The sequence below is a fragment of the Pleurodeles waltl genome, chromosome 7 (assembly GCF_031143425.1).
Source record: "Pleurodeles waltl isolate 20211129_DDA chromosome 7, aPleWal1.hap1.20221129, whole genome shotgun sequence".
Taxonomy (NCBI): domain Eukaryota; kingdom Metazoa; phylum Chordata; class Amphibia; order Caudata; family Salamandridae; genus Pleurodeles; species Pleurodeles waltl.
Genome location: NC_090446.1, coordinates 447,297,005 through 447,317,252, shown reverse-complemented (window position 1 = coordinate 447,317,252; position 20,248 = coordinate 447,297,005). Strand labels below are relative to the sequence as shown.

Below are 20,248 nucleotides of genomic sequence, written 5' to 3'. Positions count from 1 at the left end.
GAAAGAAAGCTGGACACCAAGTGAGGAAGACCACAGGGAGAAGAGGAGAGGAGGAAAGAAACTCAAGAAGTGGAGTAAAGCAAAGCAGGAGACATGTGAAGGGAAGATAGAATTGAAAAGGTGAAGAGGCGTACAAATATGCAGGCGTGCAGCACCAGTTTCTATTCGTTGCATCACAGGTACACCAGCACACACAATCTGTGCTGTACACAAGGATGACGTTGGGGCAAAATTTACAAACTGTGTAGGGTTTGTATCACGAAAGTGGCACAAACCATAAAGTGTTTTGGGATTTGTTTTCAGTGCAAATTTTGATTTACATTGGAAAATAGCTTCAAAATTAAACAAAGTCCATGTTATGGATGGTACATGGAGGTTTCTATACAACCAACAATGGATCTTGAGGAAAAGCCGTAACTACTACTTAAAAAAAAGAAAAACGACATTTGGACAAAAAATAAACGCCATCGAGGCAGGTGTAACACTATACAGCGCAAACACAATTTTTTGTGGGAAAAGTGTTAAATTATGTTTAGGCATAGTATTGTCTTAAAGGGTAGGCTTCAAGTACAAAACCTATGCTTGATATCACAGACACAAACGCTTGCATTATAGAGATGCCTCAAGTGCACCAGCACAAGGAGTGAAAAAAATCTTACCATACCTTAGTAGATGCTGGTCTGCTTTTTCTTTTTCACACAGCACAGGAGTTTGGCTGCTGCGCTGCGTGAAACGTTACCAAGTCTACCTCTTTGCCTTTCTATTTCGGCTCACGCTTTGAGTGTGATCTAGCACGAGGCACACGAAAACAGAGAGGCTTGACTTCCCTAGGCCCCTATAATTATGGCCATAGCAACAACCGTAGGAATGTGTGTTCAAGCAGAACATATCCACACACTAATACAAAGCTTTGCAAATAAAATTAATCCATATACTTATGAAGTGTGCATAAGGAGCATCGATTTTCATTAGTGAGGACTGAAGCATGAATTAATACATTCGAAAGGGCAACGCTAGTCATAACCATTGTGAATTAGCACAACCAAGCAGATGGCACCTGCGGGTACTTGCAAGTTTCCTCTCTGATCATTCCACGCTTCTTTTTCACGGTTTCTGTCAAATAAAACAATAAAATCAAATGAAACATTCTAGAAATCCACAAAGAACACAACATTTTTAGCACATCAGTTATTGGTGCACAGGTGAGTTTTTTCCTAAAACAAGAGCAGGCATTACCCTTCATTGAAAAGTAGTGTGGACACATGCAAGATGTTGTACCTATATATGCAGAATACAAGCATTTGCAATGCAAGGAGTCTCATTTGCTTGAGTTAGAGCTATTGGCATTGTAAACTAATAACTGGACTTTTCTTGCCACAAAGCGGTTAACCCTGCCTCATAAATTTGTCTTTTCTTGCCACATAATTCCAGTGGCCCTTCATACAACTAAAGCCCTTCCGTTTACTTTCTTCCTCTGTCTGCAGCCAAAAATCAAAATTGTGTCATATACCACCCGAATTTAAATCTGCCATACTAATTCCAATAGAATACCAATTTCACCACCCCACCATCAGAATGGCTGGTTAGCTACCACAATTCCCAAAACAAGAAAGTACTGTAGGAGTAACGAGATAAATAAACTATAAGGGTCACCCAAACATATCAAGAGTGTTCAAACAGTCAGTGTAATATGGATGTGAAGCTGTTCTGAGTTATGGTAATAACTGCAATAAAACGATTATTAAAACATATACAATTACCGTATAAACCCAATAAAAACAGTTATCAGAAATAAACCTTTGGCATTAGAATGTAATGCTCAGAAGAGCCCCTAGAAGACACCACAATGAAAATAGCATTTGCAAGCAACATGGTCATGTTACCATTTAGTTAGCCCCTAGAGGGCACAACCAATGAAAAGAAAATGACAAGGTATAGCAGTGTTACTATATATTTAGCCCCTAGAGGATGTAGATCATTACACATTCTCAGGGCTATCAGACCTACTGCAATGATATTACAAACAAGAGCCTTAAACCACAAACAACTCTGCTGTAAAACAAAAGTTCTAGCCATGAGAGAGATTAAAAAGACACTGAATGGAAGGAAGGGTTATTATTTTGGGGTCCCCACTAAACTACTGTGGGGACCCAGAGATGGTCTAGACAGCACAAGCAGGTTGTGGTGAACGTTTTGAAAATGATCCCATTGTACTAGGACTACCACAGGCTTAGTTATGCGCATAACTCTTGTAAAAGAAAGCCTGGCAAAGCATTATTGGACGATCAAGTGCAGAAAATATTGTATTATGTGGACTATAATGCTCAGAACAGACCTTAGAGGACACCACAATAAAAATATCACTTGTAAGAAACATGGTCACGTAACCATATAATTAGCCCCTGGAGGGCATAACCACATGAAAGTAGAATGGCACAAAGTAATATAGTGCAACCACATATTTAGCCCCTAGAGGGCGTAGTGACTTAGACATTTTTAGGCCTAGCAGGCCTACTGTAATATAAAGACACTTATAACACAAACTACTCCAAGCTGTAAAACAAAAGTTTTAAGCCATAAGAGAGCTTAAAAAGGGACTGAATGGTGGGAGGTGTTATTTTGGGGTCCCCCCTAACCTAGTGTTGAGACCCCGAAATTACCTAAACAAAGTATCATGCTGAACAAAGCCAGCAAAGCATTATGGGATGACTTTTCCAGACCGCAGTGAATATTGTAGTATGTGCCAGGAGAGCCACAGGTGGATTTTCTTTTTTTGTAAAGCATTTATTACTAAGAAGTGACTTTGTGAAAGCTATGGAGTGGGAAGGGGAGAGACAAGAAATTACACTGATTAGGTAACAGTGTGAACAATGTGACTAGCTCTCCAGTACCCCCGGAGGAGCCTGAGCAGTTGGCAGTGAGGGCCATGTAGCACGAAGGGGAAACACAGAAAAAAATAGTTCACTCACGCTGAAGTATATCGTATCGTGCAGTTATCCATGTAACAGGGTCAGTCAGCAAGGTGATAACACTGCCCCCAAGGAGGACAAACGTAAACAATTAGCAATGACATCAAGGGTTTTTTCAAAGGCAAGCACATGAATGAGTGAAAATGATGGGCGTGAGGTGTGTGTGGTTAAAATCCCACAATACTTACAACATGTCAAAGCGCTTGTGCACTCAACCTAAAAAAGGTAATGGTACGCTTGGTCCCAGTGAGAATGGGACCTGCATCCAGGCATACCCGTTTAAGTTGGCACATCACAATATAAAATACAAAGGACTTATGGATGAAATGTTTGAATTAAGTTCACTGGAACTAGCTGCACCTGGCTTAAGAGGCCTACATAGTCCACAATTGGACAAATTGGATCTGGCTTGGTAATTTAGGCTGGACCGTATATATTGGAAATAACTACAGTAGCTGTGGAAAAGTCTGCTGCACATCCAATGGTAGCAGTATGAATGCATGTTAGTTTCACAGCAAATATTTTTTTCTGTCTCCAGCAATACTTCCATCCCTCTCTTGCAGGTACGGATTCTCACCTAGAACCCAACTTTAGGTATAAGCTTAATCATAGTTCTGTCACATTTCCATTCAACACCACCCTTACACACTTAACTATACCCAGGTCTTCTACACCATCACCTGGTGCCATTCTTTCAACATCTTATTGTAGTGACCCTAACTTAAGTCTGGTACGACTCCATGGTATGGTTGGAGAGCATATCCTCTGTAGTCTTACTACTGTCAAGAGGACAGCACTTTGGGATTACTTACTGCACCTCCCAAATCACAGGCGTAATGGACCCAAGTTAAGGTCATTACCATAAGCAACGTGGATGGTGGAAATTCCTTGTCCCACATATGTGCCTTGATGGTCTATTATAGGAGTAGGGATCATTTCAGCCCAGATGACTATTCTTTTTTGGCATATGTATGGGCAGACAAATTGGCCAAATAAGGATGAATGGATCATTGTACCCATAATCAACCAACATTTATTTTAACCCTACCCAAGATACCTTTGAATAAAGGGAATTCCTTAAGGTTTATCTCAAGAAAATGTTATACATATCTGTATCCCACCTTTATCCAACTGGTTTCTTATTAAGAGCTCCCTCAAACTGAGGTTGAATCTGCCCTAGCTGTGTTATCTTACTAAGGTGTGATGAGGAAGCCAATAATGAAACATGTCACAATGTGGGTCAGTCTTCCTCATTCAATATATTGTTTAATCCAGTAGACTAAATCTAGGTAGATGTGCAAGTGAAACCCTTCTTGTCCTGTATCACAGCCATCAATTACACCTTTTATACAACAGCCTCTATCATCACACTTACAAGGAGTAAAGTGCAATTCTAACTTCAATTACAGCTTTGAGCTCTCAAGGTGGACCCCAAACTCCCACCTCCATTAAGACACTCCCACCATTTTCCTGACACACAAAAGGAAACCTAGTATCTCACCTTCAACTGAATCATTTTCTTCCCCTGTGCTTTGCTACAACAATCATAACTTTATACATCCATTATCAAAGATAACCACCTTAGAGCCATTTGCAAGAGCCACTCGGAGCACTCCTAACACATTCTCCTCACCAACCTAACCCTATTAGATCTCTAATAAAAACATCCGAGGAAAGTAACTATCCAGACAAAGAAAAATACTACAACTCCAAACTCTTCTTCGGCTCCTGAATGTTGCTCAGCAACATTTCAGAACTACCAACTCCTTTTATTACCCCATTATGCAACTACAGACTCAAAATCTGCCTCAATTTCCTCCCTTGCTCGCTGCCCTCTCCACCCACCACCACACACCATTTCCACCTTATCTTTATCCTGATCAGTGCACCATCAATAGACAGAATGTCTTTGAACTAATAATTGATTCAAAACTAGACCTGCTTTCCAGTATTGAAGCATTGTGACGTGGCAGCAGTGACCAAAAAGGCAATTCTACTAAGATCCCCAAGCCAGAGGTACCATCAATTAGGACACAACTAAGGAGGATTAGCAATGATATTTCAAAAATAAAATCAACTGCATACACAAAGACTGAAGGCACGCAGCTATTACGTAATAAATTGCTATTAAGATGAAAGTCTACTCCTACTTTTACCTGCACATTCCAGCTGCTTTACAGGCCAACACCAAATAACAGATGATTCACAGATACCCTTTCAGATACCATATCAGATATATCCACCCAACACTCTAAACTGTCCATCCTTCAATACCTGAACATTTAGTGTGACAAACCAAAAAATGTCACAATCAAATGACTTCATAACTAGTTTGGAAGATCACAAATTCTTTCAACTCACCCCAGAACCTACCCACACAGCAAGACATAACACTAAAAAAACCTCTTTGAACACAGCTGCTCTACCCTCAAGTTGTTGGCACACTTGAGGACTATTTTAATCCTGAGATAGGTCTCAAATGCACATATAAACTGTCCAAGAGTAACTAACTCAGTCAGAGACATTTGTATAGTTAAGTCATGTTGGGGAGGTGAGAATAAGGATGAAAAGAGAAGCAGACAGGAGAGGTATATGCGATTAGTAAGGAGACAGATAAATCCATTAACCTATAAAGACTAAGAAAAAGACTGTAGAAGGGCAGATAGGACATTTAAAGGCTGCTTTACAAGTATTTGTATTTCAGGAGGTGCAAACATTTCCTTCTCATCTGATCTCACCTTGGAGAGTTCCATAGTAAAAAGCCGCACTGGAAAAAGAACGTGCTCAGCTTGATAGTTGAATTTTGAAATTTTAAGATAATGGGGTTCTATATCAAATTTGTTGTCCCACATGAGGTGTGAAGTTAAGAGCAAATGAAGGAGGGTTGTTGAAGATTCTGAGCCTTAAACGTCAAAAGAGAAGTATGAATTTGATCCTTGCCTCCATCAGTTACCAAAGGAGGTCTCTGAAAAAGGGGTAATAGTGATCATATCCCTCGGTGCCTGCAGTTAGAAAGGCAGCAGAGTGAAGGGTGACTTTCAAAGGTGCCACAGGCGTTTTCCTGGGTCTTAAGTAATACTTTCCATAATTACATTGAAAAAAGACAATAGATGAGATGGACCAATCATCAAACTTTGTGGAAAGTGGTTTGATACATTTCAAAGGGAAAAGAGCTTCTCGAGCTGATATCGTCACTTTTTTGTATAATTTAGTGTGCCGCCCCTAGAGAGACAGGTATTCCCAGACACGGGTGCCATGCACACTCACACGAACCAAGATGTTCCTGGCTAATGAGATCATATGTCAGGCAAAACTGGTCCTCGGTTTTTTTGTGTTCTGGCTCAGAGAGAAACTGGCTTGGCAGTTTATGCTAGACTGTACCAACTGGAGCAGGGTCCGAAGGAGACACGGTGTGCAAAATAATGATTGATTGGGATGCGGCTCCGAGTAACTAGTGGTTGAGATTAACTCCAGCATTACATTCATCACTTTTTTTGTATACTTAAGATGATCCATCTGTCAGTGTGAGATTTCCAGAGAGACTGGCGACAGTCTAAAAGCATAGTGAGTGGACTTGAGTCAAGAAGCAATTTGTTAGCAAAACCATCAGATTCGGGTTTTGTTTTCCAGTATGTATACGTTTTAGGAGGAGTGTCATAAGTGTCATGAGTTCAGTCCTCTCAGGGTAAGGTTTCAGGTTTTGTACCTCGATTTTTGAATCTTCATTAAGGTGATGTAGTGTGGGCACGGTTTTTAATTCACAATGGGGTCTCATCTGCATGTTGATGGATTAACACACGAGAATGCCATACAAGCTTTTTACAAAGACTTCTTTGCTTCAACATTCACTACATACCTAAAAAGCTGCTCTTCTTGTGAATTACGAACAAATGCTGCAAGATGTAATCGAGTCTTGTACATGAAAGAATGGTACCTCGTATGTGTTTTAATAGCAACATTATACAGAAGCTACATCACTTGTGTGTCAAAAATTCTGTATTCGAGGTTTAGATAAAAAATATACTTAGCTGTGTGCAAAGCATGCTTGACTGTTGTAATTCTCCAATGCATACAAAAACAGACATCCTCTAATCAATGTAAATAATTTACAAAGACTGTCCTCTTTGCAGTCGTAGGTGCAAGTCCCTGACATGCCATCAACAACAGTTATAAAAAAAAAAGTCTACATCCTTTTTATTCAATTTTTACACCTGGCTTCTATTCATCCAGTTAGTTAAGAATCAAGAATTAGAATAAAATTAAGATTCTGGCATTGGCAGGAATAGTCAAAGAAGAAAGGATTTTGTTTTTCTTCAGAAGGAGCGTTGCATGTAAAAACATGTTAATGTCCCATTGGTGGCCTCAAGCTTTTCAGAGATTTTACTATATTGTTCAGGTCAAGCTCTAAGGAATATTTCCTTTATTCGTATCCCATATATAAGGAGAGAATAGATTTGTTTTGCGTTTCTGATTGAGATACTGTAAGAAGAGGTTTGGCCTTTATGTGGAAATTTACCTCTTGCAGTGGGGGGGTCTGGTTATTGGCTCCTGGTTGTGTTTAAGAGAGCCTACACGGTTCTCTTCTTTAAATGTTCTCTGTCCACTGCAGAGAAACAATGATGGGACATAAGGGTTTAGTCTATTTTTGCCTCAAGCTCTTGATGGGCATAAACTCTATACAAGACAATCAAAAGTGGATCTCTGGTAGAATAAGTCTTGGCTCCTGTATCTTGCTATATTCTATGTCTCCTTCTTAGTGGCCAGACTCAATATTGAATAGTGGAAGAATAAAAAAGAAAAAAATATATTGCACTGCCCTGTCAACTACTTATCTTTCATTCTGCAGATTCAGCTTCCTGGATGCAGTCCTAATGCACTTCCCTTCTAACCTCAGTCAGTTAATACTTTTAATCAGCTAATTTGTTAGGCATAAAAAGACAACACAAACAGCAAACAATCATAGCATAATATACAAATTCATTTTAATGCATTAGAAGAAAGAAGAGCAAAACATTGAAACAAACTCTAGGCTAAAATGAGGACAGTACAGAAACCCTCACAGTATTCTGATCCAACAGGAACAACTAATAAAATTGATAAGACTGAAATAAACAAACAGATTCCCCAAGCACTGAAGGAGCTTCAAACTCACTCTTGCAGATCTAGAGTTAAGAGAGCAAAACAGGATGCCATAATGTGGCCCTCGGGACAGAATAAAATTAGCAGAAAAAAAATAAAATGAATAAAAGATTGTTGACTAGTCTCATCACATGGACAACAGGGGAGGGAGGAAAACCAGCTGCCTTGGCCAAGATCTGCTACCAAGAAATGCGACAGATTTCATCTGACCAGTTTCAGGTTGTCTATGTTCATGATCAGAGAACCAGTGCATATATGGATCGATGCAGTTAGTTGTCATTTTTTGGTACAACTCAAGTGTATCCACACACTTGGACTTATCAGCTCTTTTCAGGCCTATACTGTTTAAAAACAGCTATTGAATGAGGGCCCTTGAATTGGCATAGTCTCAGGTGAACGAAACAAGGGAGTTAAGCCCAAATCTGAAAATATTTTTTTTAATGAAAAATAAACAAGGAATTCTTACCCGTTGTCTAAATTCATACAGAATTAAGATTTGCCAGGAAAAATCTGTGTATTAAGAACTCCAGGTTTTCACCCAAAGCAGAAGTGAGGCTAGATGGAACAAATCCTCTATATAGGATAAGCCAACCTCTGAATGAGTAATACAGGCAGTGCTCCCAAGCTCTAATCTAGCTATAAATATGTTCTCAGCGACCTGTATGGGCTGGCAATCCATATAACCCCAAATTCTTGCCCCATACATTCCAAGAGAAAGACATTTTGATTTATACAGGGATACACGTAGGCCAACTGGTTTTTGTTTCAGCTTTGTGACAAATGTGAAAGGGGCCTTAGCTGCAATTTCTATCTTTAATCTTCTCTGGGTCAACAGCTTATCCCATTTAAAGTTTGAATCAAACAAGACTCTTGGAAAGTCATCAATAAATAAAATCCAGAGAAAGTAGTTTTATGGCACAGTACCATACCAAAGGTTTTGAGATTTACCTTAAATTGCAATTCCTCCATAAATTTCTTTAAAAAATGTAGGAGAGACTGGTATCCGCTCACAGTCTGAAATAAAAGCACCACATTGTCTACGCAAAGTAAAACTGGCACCAGTCACATCCCAACCCTCAGTAAATCTTTCCTGTATTTTGTAAGAATTGTTCTAGTGTGTTTATATAAAAAAAGAAATGAGAAGGGAACTAGAATGCAGCCCTGTCTAACGTAGTAACCTTGAAATAGGGTGCATTACCCATCCAGGGTATAGAAAACTGGGGCCAAGGTGTCCTAATTTAAGCATTTTAAAATGTTGATCACCGACGGGTCCACCCCTGCAGTTGTCATTAGGTCCCAGAGCCTGCCCCTGACCACCAGATCGAAAGCACTGGAAAGGTCCATGAAGGCAAGATGTACAGAACCACTCATAGCTTTAACATACTTTTCCAGAGATCCGAAGGTAGTTAAGGGACTGCTCCACTGTGCCTACACCCCATCTGAAAGGAAACTGGGCATCTGAGAGAAGTCCTCTCTTTTCCGCCCAATCTTCGAATTTCTGAGGGCGAAACAAATTATTGACCGAGGATTCCAAAAGTGAAATCAGACAATCAGATGGATATCCTCGGTCACCCTTTTAAAAAATGGCTACTATGGTCGACTTCCTCCATGAACAGGGAATCTCAGCCATAAAGACAGACCAAAACATTGGTCATCGGGGGTAGCTTCTGTCTAAAGACATCAGCTGCAGTGCCATCAGGGCCAGGGGCTTTACCCGGAGTACTCTTCAAAATTGCCAGGGAGACATCATTGATACCAACAGAACTAGAACATGGACTACTCACACAGTTGGGTGGTAAAAAAAAACAATAAAAAAAAACAGCCCATCCATGATATGGCAAATAGACAAACTACCCTCAAAGACATTAGAGAAATAGCTAGCCAGATATCCGGAGGATCATGAGTATTAGTCGTAGGGGTTTTGTCCTCTTGGAAATAAGGCTGATTTATCACCTCCCAAAAAGCTTTTGAATTCCCAAAATGGACAGCAGCTAAAAAAATCCCAGACTTTTTCCCCTAGCTTCTCTCTTCTTTTCAAAGGTTTGCTTTTATAATCGTGTGACTGATCTGATAGTATTCAAATTTCTGCTGAAAGACTTAATTGACAATTGCAAGTTCTTATGAGAAAGATAAGAGTCATGATTAACTCATCTAGAAGAGGAAGATTCTGAAAAGGTCTTCTTACTCCTTAAAGGATTAGACATGGCTTTACAAAGAGTATTAAAGCTACCCAGTATGGATCAAGGGTGAATTGTATCTGAAGGACAGCTCATGAAGCAACCACTATTCATGGACCACAAGGTCTGTTAAAACTTTCCCACAGTCAATATTTTCCCCATCTAGTATGGATCCCCTTGTTTCATTAGAATACAAATTCTCAGAGCCCTGTGAAACAGGTGGTTTCATACCTGGAAGCCTAAGTCATAGAATAACTAGGCTGTGATCACTCAAACTAGATGCAAAATCTTACAATCTAGGACTAGGGGGATAACAGTGAAGAAAAGAAAAGATAGTAGATCCCACTCCTCTCCCAATAAATGTTGAAGGAATCTGAAGATTATGAGACACACCATCTGTATTGAACAATAAACCAAACTTAAAAATAAGATGGTTCAGGGCCTTCTCATAGGCATTATGTATAAAATAGGCTACATCACCCCCTAGCCAGTCAGCCCAAAGACACGGTCACCAGGTAGGGGGCATTTTGTTACATTAAAATCCCCTCACCACATAACACACACTGTCTGGGTATTCCCCCAGAAACTCAGATATAAATCCAAATCATGAATAAAGTCAATCTGGTAATAAAAAAATGTAAAAAATAGAAATAATAATCAGAAGAAGGAAACCGAATCAGTCTCATGGACATAATTTGGTACCCGGGGTAGCTCCACAATTTGGTGGCAAACACATTGGCCAAATTAAGCAAGACAAACTCCAAGACAGGCCTTTGGACGGCCTAATGGCAAAGGGACAGCAGGAACACAGAACAATTGAAAGCCACTGATATGGAAATCATTTATGTTCCAAGCTTCCTGGCAACACACCATATCAAAAAGACTATAGTCTCTTCCCCCACCACGAGCTTCAGCCCCCACCCCCAATCCCACCTCTCCCCCTCTGCTGATGCTGTGATTCAGAAAGCTCAGACTCTGGATCCTTGTGCTGTGGCAGTATAGGAGTTAAAAGTGGGTGCAGGCTGATTGGGGTGCCCACCAGCTGAATGACCAACTAGAATTAGACTGTCGGTTAGACAAAACAGAGTTTTGCTAACTATCACAAACTTTATACTGTAGCTTGTGCTAAAGCAGGTGTTTTAATAAAAATATTAATGAATATTCATGTATTGTGAGTAATGGATTTGTGTAGAAAATATAATAGAGACAAATAATGCACGCATTTGAAAATGTGATCACAGTGAGGGGCCGCTAATGTTCATGAAGTATACTTATTAATGGCTTATTAATATGAAATATGGAGTTTGGTTATTGTAGTAGTACATCATATTGAGGGCTATGCATTAGTTTATTAACTGACGGTCTTACCTTAGCGGAGGTCCTGGCCTAGTTGCATGGCCTCATGTCAACCTGTATTTCTAAACAGATTAATAAAATGTTTGCTTATAGAATTAAACTATGATTTTCCACTGTGCTGATCAAATATGCTCGTAGCTAAAAGTCTTTCTCATGAGAACCGCTTGCTAGAAGATGCTTTTCTTGCTAAATGTAACATTGTAAGTGTAATGTGTGTAAGACTGACTTTCTCAGGAGGAGAACAATTGAGACACTGACTGGAGTATAAGCAGCAACAATATTGTTACCTGGTAAGCCGGATGAGGACATCACAAAAAAAGTCAATTGGTGACATGTGAACGGAGTACTAGTAGAAGATACAGATTTGATGTTTTAGTTGTATTGAACAAAGTGTGAACATGCAATGACTTGACCAATTTGGACTTGGGAAATAGTTTTAGGATATTTAACTTAACCGGACTACACTGAGAAGAAGCTGCCATTGTGCATTTGTCTTTTGACTAGAGCATTTGCCCATTTCTTTCTTGCCAAAAGGCCATTACTTTCTTGAGCATCTTGACACGAGACGTGCTTAACTTTAATGCTTAAAGACTTTGCGTTTTCTGAACTTTGATGCAGAATCCTGATGCCTTGCTGACTGAAATGATGTCCTGATGACAAATCCATTTGAGGAGAGGTATATTATTACTGATGTGTTTAAGACGGTTTGCTTTTTCTTTCTAGGTACCAACTGCACTGTTTTGATAGAGCCGTAGTTAGATGTTTTCCAAATGTGTGTTTACTATATTGTTTAGCATGAAGCCCAACATGCTAATGCTAATCTGATGTTAGATAAGGATCCTCAGTAATGAAAGTTTGTTATCGGGAGTAACATTTGCTGAATATAAATGTATGTGATATTGTCTGTGCAATTGTTTTTGTTATTAATTTGCACTGCAACTTTAGAATGTGTAGTAGTTCAAACTTTGATTACATTGTGTTTCTTTTGCAGATTCGGACAGCCAGTGTTTCTGTATGTTCATCATTTGACTTTGAGATTATTTTACGTGACATTAGCATTGTTACTATAGGGAAATAAATATTCTAACTTTTACTAAAAGGTGCAGTTATTCATGACTGAAAAGTCATGGTGTGTGAAATTTACTGACTCATATAGATAATTAATGTAATTGATTATTGGTGCTGATGATTAATTATTGACTATTGATCTGCATGTACTGAAGATATGGTGGGAACATCTTACTCCTGCAATGCAGTCTCCTGGGGGATGAAGTCTCACCCAAGGAATGACAAAAATGGGCAGGTGCGATGAACTGTGTCTCGTGCAGCAGAGTGTGGCCAACCACTTTACAGCACAGTTACCAACAAAGTCCCAGCTCCTGCAATGTGGCCTCCTGGGGGATGAAGACCCCACCCCAGGTATGATACAAATGCGCAGGTGAGGTGAATTGTGTCAACCTCAGTCTGTAGTGTAGTCACTATACCAGAGGAGCCTGGGTAGTTGCACAGACTTGCCAAGGGTGGTACCCCTTTTTACGGTAATTCCTTGGAAACAAGATGGAGCCTATGGAAGGTGAAACCTTTTTCCTTTAAGCATTTATGGACTTTGGCTGCGAGATGCCTGTCAGTGGACACCTCACAAAGGACTGGAAAGGCGGCAAATTTGAGCAGTGAAGCCAACTGTAAAATTTCCTCAATCACTGGAGGTAGTCCCACTTCTAATTATCCTTGAGCTCGCCACAATGAAGATCAATAGGTCTAATATCAAGCTTCTGTTTTATATAATCACCACTGCACAGGGTAATTATATAGACTGTTTCAGTTTAAATGTATTTGTTTGATATATTGCCGGCTTGGCAAAACAAACATTACAATCAGCACACAAGTAAAATTTACAAAAAATGAAAATGCAATTAAAAATCCTTTGCACCCAAAAAGCTGTATACTAAAATTACAACTTTATCTAATTTCAAGTTTGAATAAGGTATGCAGTACATGGAATAAAAAGAAACCCAAACTAATTTAATTTAGATTTTTAATCACATAAGTTACATGCCCTTGAAAACCTATGCACCCACTACACTCGCTTAACATTTCATCTGTTCACTAAAAACAAAGAAGCCTCCAAAAAATCATGCCAGATAACCATTAATTTAAGAATTCCTTCTGCCCATCTTGTCAATCTATCAAAAACAGGAACACCAACATTCTTTCATTATGTAATTTTGAATAAAGTGCAAGATACGTATGCATTGTAGCTTTAACTCCGTACAGAATACATTTTTATATGGAGATCATAAAATATATGTGCCATTACTTTAAAAAATATATATCTTGTAACTACTAAATGTATTGTTACTACTCTTTCTTCTTCACAATCCTCTTTATCCAGGAATATATAACTTCCATCACCCTTTAGTCTACCCTTTTAAAAGATCCAAGCTATTGCTTTAAAAAAACAGGGCTTTATTAAAAAAAAAAAAAAAAAAAAAAAAGGGAGGAATGTGTAAAATACTAGATCCTTACATCCCTTAACTGTACAACTCTTCCACTCAATAATTGGACGGTTCACTTTCTATCCTATTCAGTTGTAAAGTTTAAAAAGTCTTTATGAAGCAAGGAAACAACATTTAAGAAAAATCAAACTGTATTTTAAGAAGAGGATTCTGATAACCTCTAATAAAACATGACAGTACAAAACAAATATACAAAGTGTCTAGTGCCAACTCCTTGAATTGAACTTGTGGCTTCAGTTCCCTAACTGATGCATAGCTTCCAATAAATGGAGGGATTCAGATGACAAACTATTAAACCATCTAGCTTGTCCTTTACAATGACAAGGAAGTTCACCAGGTAATAAAGTCGTATATCGTCCCATCTCTGCACTAGTCATCAGTTCCTTCACTCTACGAATCCTCCTTTCTCCAAAGACTGGAAGCAGTATTTTCTTCATTACTTGACTAAGAGTTGTGCAAAATATAGTGAAGTGTACAAGTGACCGGGTATTCAATTGGCAAAAAGGACATGTGCTTGGATTTCTAGTCAATCACTACATTTCCACCCATCAGCTGCCATACAATAAAACCCTTCACTTGACCCAGTCTGAGCTTCAGCACTCATCTGGTCACCTAGCATCTTTATGTTTTTCCAAGTATGGTTGAAGAGCAAACAGTCTTTGTTCAAAAGATGAGAAAGTTGAGGCCTGGCTCTATAATTCTTTAAATCCTTTATTTTGGCCTTTGATCTACACCATTTTGTTATAACATGCTTCCTCCTTTGTGTGGATGCTTTGTCCAACTCTGTTTCTGTATTAGCATTCACATTTGCCAGTATAATTTTTAGGTTTACAACCGTGGAGTTTGGCCTTTTAATTGTTGGGCGAGTTGTCTAATGCATTCAGGATATTTTACCAGTAATTCAAAACTGATTTTCATTAGGCCCAGATGAAGTCTTAATGCGCTATTCACAGCGCCTTTAAGTAAACCAAGCCATATTTTCACTTATTAGTTTCCATTATTTCAATTCATTTTACACATTGTTCAGGGAGAATCTCACAACCCTACAGAAGCAAACTTGATAATTTAGCATTATATGCCTCCTGGAGAACTTCAAGTGATCTATGATCCAGTGCGGAATCCAGCTTCTGAAATGTTCTTGTGACAGCTTTCACTCTCTGATCTTGCTACTCAACATGTGAATTAAAATTTGGATTATACTTAAAAAAACATACCTAAATATTTGAACTCCGACACGGTTTTCCAGTTGTTCACCCCTAAGCCACCAGTGCATTTTGGTTTCCAATCAATGTGAAATAAATCATTGAATGGAATTATCTAATTTTCACAGTACTCTGCATAAGCGTTTAGTTGCTGTTGAAGGCCAACTAGGGACAAATCCAGTAGAGCTGCATCATTAGCATACAAATATTGGACTGTCTGCCCCAATTTTCAGGGGGGGCATATATGATTTAAAACCTCTGGTGCATCTGCAATGTATATAGAGAAGAGGAGAGGTGCCAGCATACAGCCTTGACATAGCAACGGTTCAACTCAGTAAAATGTATACGCCAACCAAGCCATCACTCTTGTACAGGCATCATATAGTTGCTTCATCAATTTCAATAGGGCTGGTGTGATTATACTGATTGAACAACCATTATTTCCAATCTAATAGCCAATTAGGGGTGGCATCACCATCTAATCAAGTCCTTGAACCCTCTCCCCACCAATAATACAACACCCTTGAGGTCTCATGTCACCGACCCGGAAACATTGAGCCCATATGCTTACCAACTATTCCATATAATAGTATTTGTCCATTTTTCGGTCTGGCTTCACAGAGCAGCTGTTGACAGACAATTATGTGAGTATCACTAGAGAGGGGATTTGACTCCACCAACATGTTGGGAGCCAGGAATTAATTTTGACTGACTGGGCAGAAGTTGTAGGCTTCCACACAAAAGTGATTGCTCTCCAGAGAGTTGAAAGTTTTATTTATCCAGCTTTCTGAGATTGAACTATCCAGGGCATACCAATGACAAAATGCAATTAAAGTGTCTTCGATAAGATAATTTATGGTTTTTTTCTCTGGCAGCAGCACAGATGGAAGGGCAGTCAGAACATTCCTTTAAAGCCAGAAATACTGGCATTGCCAATACTTGTTAGTCTCTTCTCTGGAGAGAATCATACTTCTTATACAAACAGAAAGTGAGTATTTTATAGCAACGGCGCATGAAATCTTAAATATAAAATACAGACCTACTGTTGGCTGAATCTCGACTTTCTGCCCTTCACACAGATCATACAGAACCAAATAGCCCATACGCGTTTTTACCCAGATTTGTTTATGTTACTTGATCAGACAAATAGTTACTGCTTATCACTAAGTCAACAAAAGGTGGGTTTTTATGTGACCAAAATGACCACCAGTAGCCACTCTCCCGTTTTATCACTTCAAATTATACCATTTTTATTTTTAGTAATATAACAAATATGAAGCCTAGGCACTATACTTGTTCACAACTCTTAAATGCTGATGCTCATGGTTTCCCTTAGTAAATAATGCCCTCATTAAATATCAACAGTAGTTCAGGAACCCATCGCGATCCTATGATACACTACCGTCAGCACGCTGTTATATAATATTTCATCATGGTGCCTACCTGAGGTGGGAGCGGTTTGGGAACCCTTTTATGAAGAGGATGGATTGGAAGATACATTGAGAGTTGGATTCACTGCAGATTCAGAAAAACGTGAATCATAGTAATGAGATCTCCTGGGTCAGAAGCAGGAGGCAAATCAGTTTGTAGCATGTGCAACATAAGTGGAAGTGCCCATGTGCCTCCCCCAAAACGCCTGATCTTCCATTGCTCAAATAACACAAACAAATCACAGGATTAGATCTGCCCTTTAACCCAGGAAAGCCTAGGAGTCTGTGTCCCAGCACTAGTGAATTCTTCCAAAAGACAAGGAGTAACCCTGAACTCACCTTAAGGCGCACTCCTGACAGATATAGTTGTCATCTAGGTGTGGGGGGACAACAGTAGAGGCAGGTACTAGTAGCAAAGGAGAAGCCTGTTCACCATGAGGAACACATGCACGTCCGCCTCGAAGAACCAGTGGAACCCAGCTGGTGGGCGGAAGGCGCAGTTCCATCCCATGGATCAGACACCAGCCATGGCCACCTGAGAAAGGAATGGATGCATTAAAAAGGTATTAGCTAGGCTAACAAAGACAATAGAGAGTAAAGAGCGAATACTAATAAGGACATCATGTTCCTATTCAGAAAAATCTAGGTTTCGATCAGCAGAAAAGAGTTTGACGCACAGCTCTTCCTGCACAACCTAGCCCATGGCCAACATCCTCTATGGCTAGTGATGACAAAGCAAATAACGGTACTGGAGAGTTCAGTAAAATTAGTTGTGGAATTCCAAATCCTAGAAGCACCGTGGGTCTCAAGTTGCAGTCTTCGTCTTGATAAGCTGGGGGCAACGGATACGGTACAATATACTTTAGTGACATAACAAATCAGAAAAATATTCAAGTACGAACACGGGTCACATTAGGTAAAATACATTAATTTTATTTTAACAGCGCCTTTTAAGGAGGTTTCCTGGCTGAATACGTACCTTGCCTGCTGGTGAGCTAGTAAAATATCGACACTACGCAAGCAAGAGACTTTCAGTCTGCCACGGAGCTCTCTGGCTGGGACGCTGTCCAATCCTAACGCTGCTTTCATGCTGGTAGCATTGGATGCAGGGCAGGCTGGTAGCCTGTGCCTGCAGACCAGTCGAGGAGCAGATGGGAATGGTGAGGCACAAGGTGGATAACTTTTTTTTTTTTTTAATCCAACCTTTCATTGTTCTAGCCAGTTAATTACATCCATCCATCTACATACTGATCAGTCCTTTTACCTAGCCATCCACCTTTTGGCCATTCCGTCAATCTATCAAATGGCCATTCACTTCGCCCTTAGATCCACCCTCCTTTCACTCTTCCAGCCATTCATACGTTCATTCTTTTGTCCACCTTTCCATCCATTTATCCATCTCTCCATCAAACCTTTCCCCAACTGATACTTTCACCCTTCTATCCATTCTTTGTCACCAATAACTTTGCACTCGTTTCCTTTTTTCTCTTCAACCACCGAACCTTTCACTTTGCCATTTCTTTCCTTCTTAGCACCTTTCATTACTTTCACATTTTGCCTTCTTCCATTCGCAACCCCCCGTCTTGTTTGCAGCTACCATATTTATTTCTTGTATCACATAAATTTTTCTTACTTGCCTTTCAAAACACTATTGCCTGCTCCCTTTGTAACTCTGTTTGCAATATTTATGTTCCTCTTTTGCTGAACTTGTCTCACATAGTAGGGCTCAACACCCCCACTTTTTAGCTTTGCCCTGGCTTTTGTATGTACCCCTGCAGACGCCAATGCAAAACTTTTAAACATTTATTACTTAACCCAACTTACGCTGCTATAGCAGTGGTGATCAAGACGCAACTGGCCGCAATCAGTTGCCATTTTTTCCTCACAAGACGACTATCAGGCGCGAGTCATGTATATCTTTGTCTCTCCTATGAGAGGAGGGAAGACCATCTACAAATCGGGTGTGTCATGCGCCCATTCCCAGGACATTTCCTAGCACGCCAGAGAGTTTAACAGTTCTAGAGATTTAATACATTTAGGTTGATCTTCTCACTACAAGTGACAGTGTTTCGTGTTTTCTTCTTATTTTGATTGCGTTTGCTACTGTTTGCATTACAATAATAATTTCATACCGTGCTTCCAACAATAGGTTAGTGTACAACAAAACCATAACATAATATCCCATTGTGTGTGTGTGTGTGTGTGTATTCAATTCAGGAGACAAACAGAGTAGGCTCCTTCTGTTGCCAGCAAGTCATCTGCAAGTCCTCCACCATCTCTATAAAATGTGCAAGGATCTCAGGAAAGTAAGCAAGATACCGGTATGTTCTTTACTCTGTGGAGGACTGACTATATCCATAAGCCTGGGGGATAAGAAAATCTAATACGCTGTGCGCCTAATGGGGGGGTGTACAACAACAATGGTGTCCAATGCTAAGCCAGTGCTAGTGGAGCCCCTCAGGGAGAGAGGCTACATTTTCTGAATTGGAGACATCAGACTTAAATTATCCTTGGAAAAATGCCCTCTTCTTCGACCAAGGTTTGTTTAGAATTACAAAAATGAATCCTAGATATCGACCAATACCCGATTTAGGTGATAGGGTGGGTATTTCAGAGAACGTGTGCCCCACGTTTAAAGCCCCCATAATAAAGAGGGCTCCCACTAGCAGGGGATAAATAACATTCATTATAGTAGCAGATCCCATGGTCACTACTGAAATTTGTCACACGCGTTTGATGTAGCAGATGGTAATGTGAGTTTTACCCAGTGAAAACCTGCTAACCCACCTTCTCAGTATTGTCCATACATTGCAGGCATTCACTTCAAATGATTTCAGGGTAGGTTGCTGCATGATACAGGACTAATGTACATTGCTCAGGTAAGCAGTCATGACCTTTATGTCTTCCTATCAAAAGGGATCTAAAAGTCAACAGTGCACTCTATGTGGAAGGGTGTTCACAGTGTTATGCTCAGTCACCCAAGCTACCCTTCTTTGGCAGTGCTTAAGCAAACGCAAAAGAAACATAGCATCTCCTGGTGTGATTGTTACAAAAGTGATGGACAACACAGATATTGTAGCTGAGATAAGGTTTAAGAGAACACGAAGAAATAATGCTACACTCCTGCCCATATACTATGTGGCTAGACCAGAGGATCAGAAAGAAGTTGAATTGACCAACATTGTATTCCAAGTAACAAGAAACAGGAATCCATGAAATTTAAAAAAGAAACTTCTAAAATCAGAGGTTGATCCCAGAGCAAGAAGCTACCATCTTATAATAGAGGGAAGTACCTTGGAGTAAATCACTTAAGCAACAGTAAGAAAATTAAACCAGTGGACAAGAATCAATATTTTGATGAATGCCATTGTAAATTTTCACAGGATCAAAGATGTAGGAGATGCTAAGATAAATAGTCAATCGGAGAAGTGGCTGTCTTGACTTCCACAAGACTTAAGT

General features: G+C 39.7%; 1 protein-coding gene across 4 annotated transcripts in view; it reads right to left on the bottom strand.

The window, feature by feature from the left end:
- LOC138304163 (developmental pluripotency-associated protein 2-like) overlaps positions 1 to 20,248 on the bottom strand; it is a 297,216-nt gene that overhangs the window by 146,336 nt on the left and 130,632 nt on the right. For all 4 annotated transcript variants that reach the window (XM_069243990.1, XM_069243991.1, XM_069243988.1 and 1 more), the window contains exons 5-6: positions 17,129 to 17,324; positions 1,058 to 1,113 (exon numbers count right to left, since the gene is read on the bottom strand). In XM_069243990.1, coding sequence (XP_069100091.1) covers positions 1,058 to 1,113; positions 17,129 to 17,324 — 252 coding nt within the window. The remainder of the gene's footprint in view (positions 1 to 1,057; positions 1,114 to 17,128; positions 17,325 to 20,248) is intronic.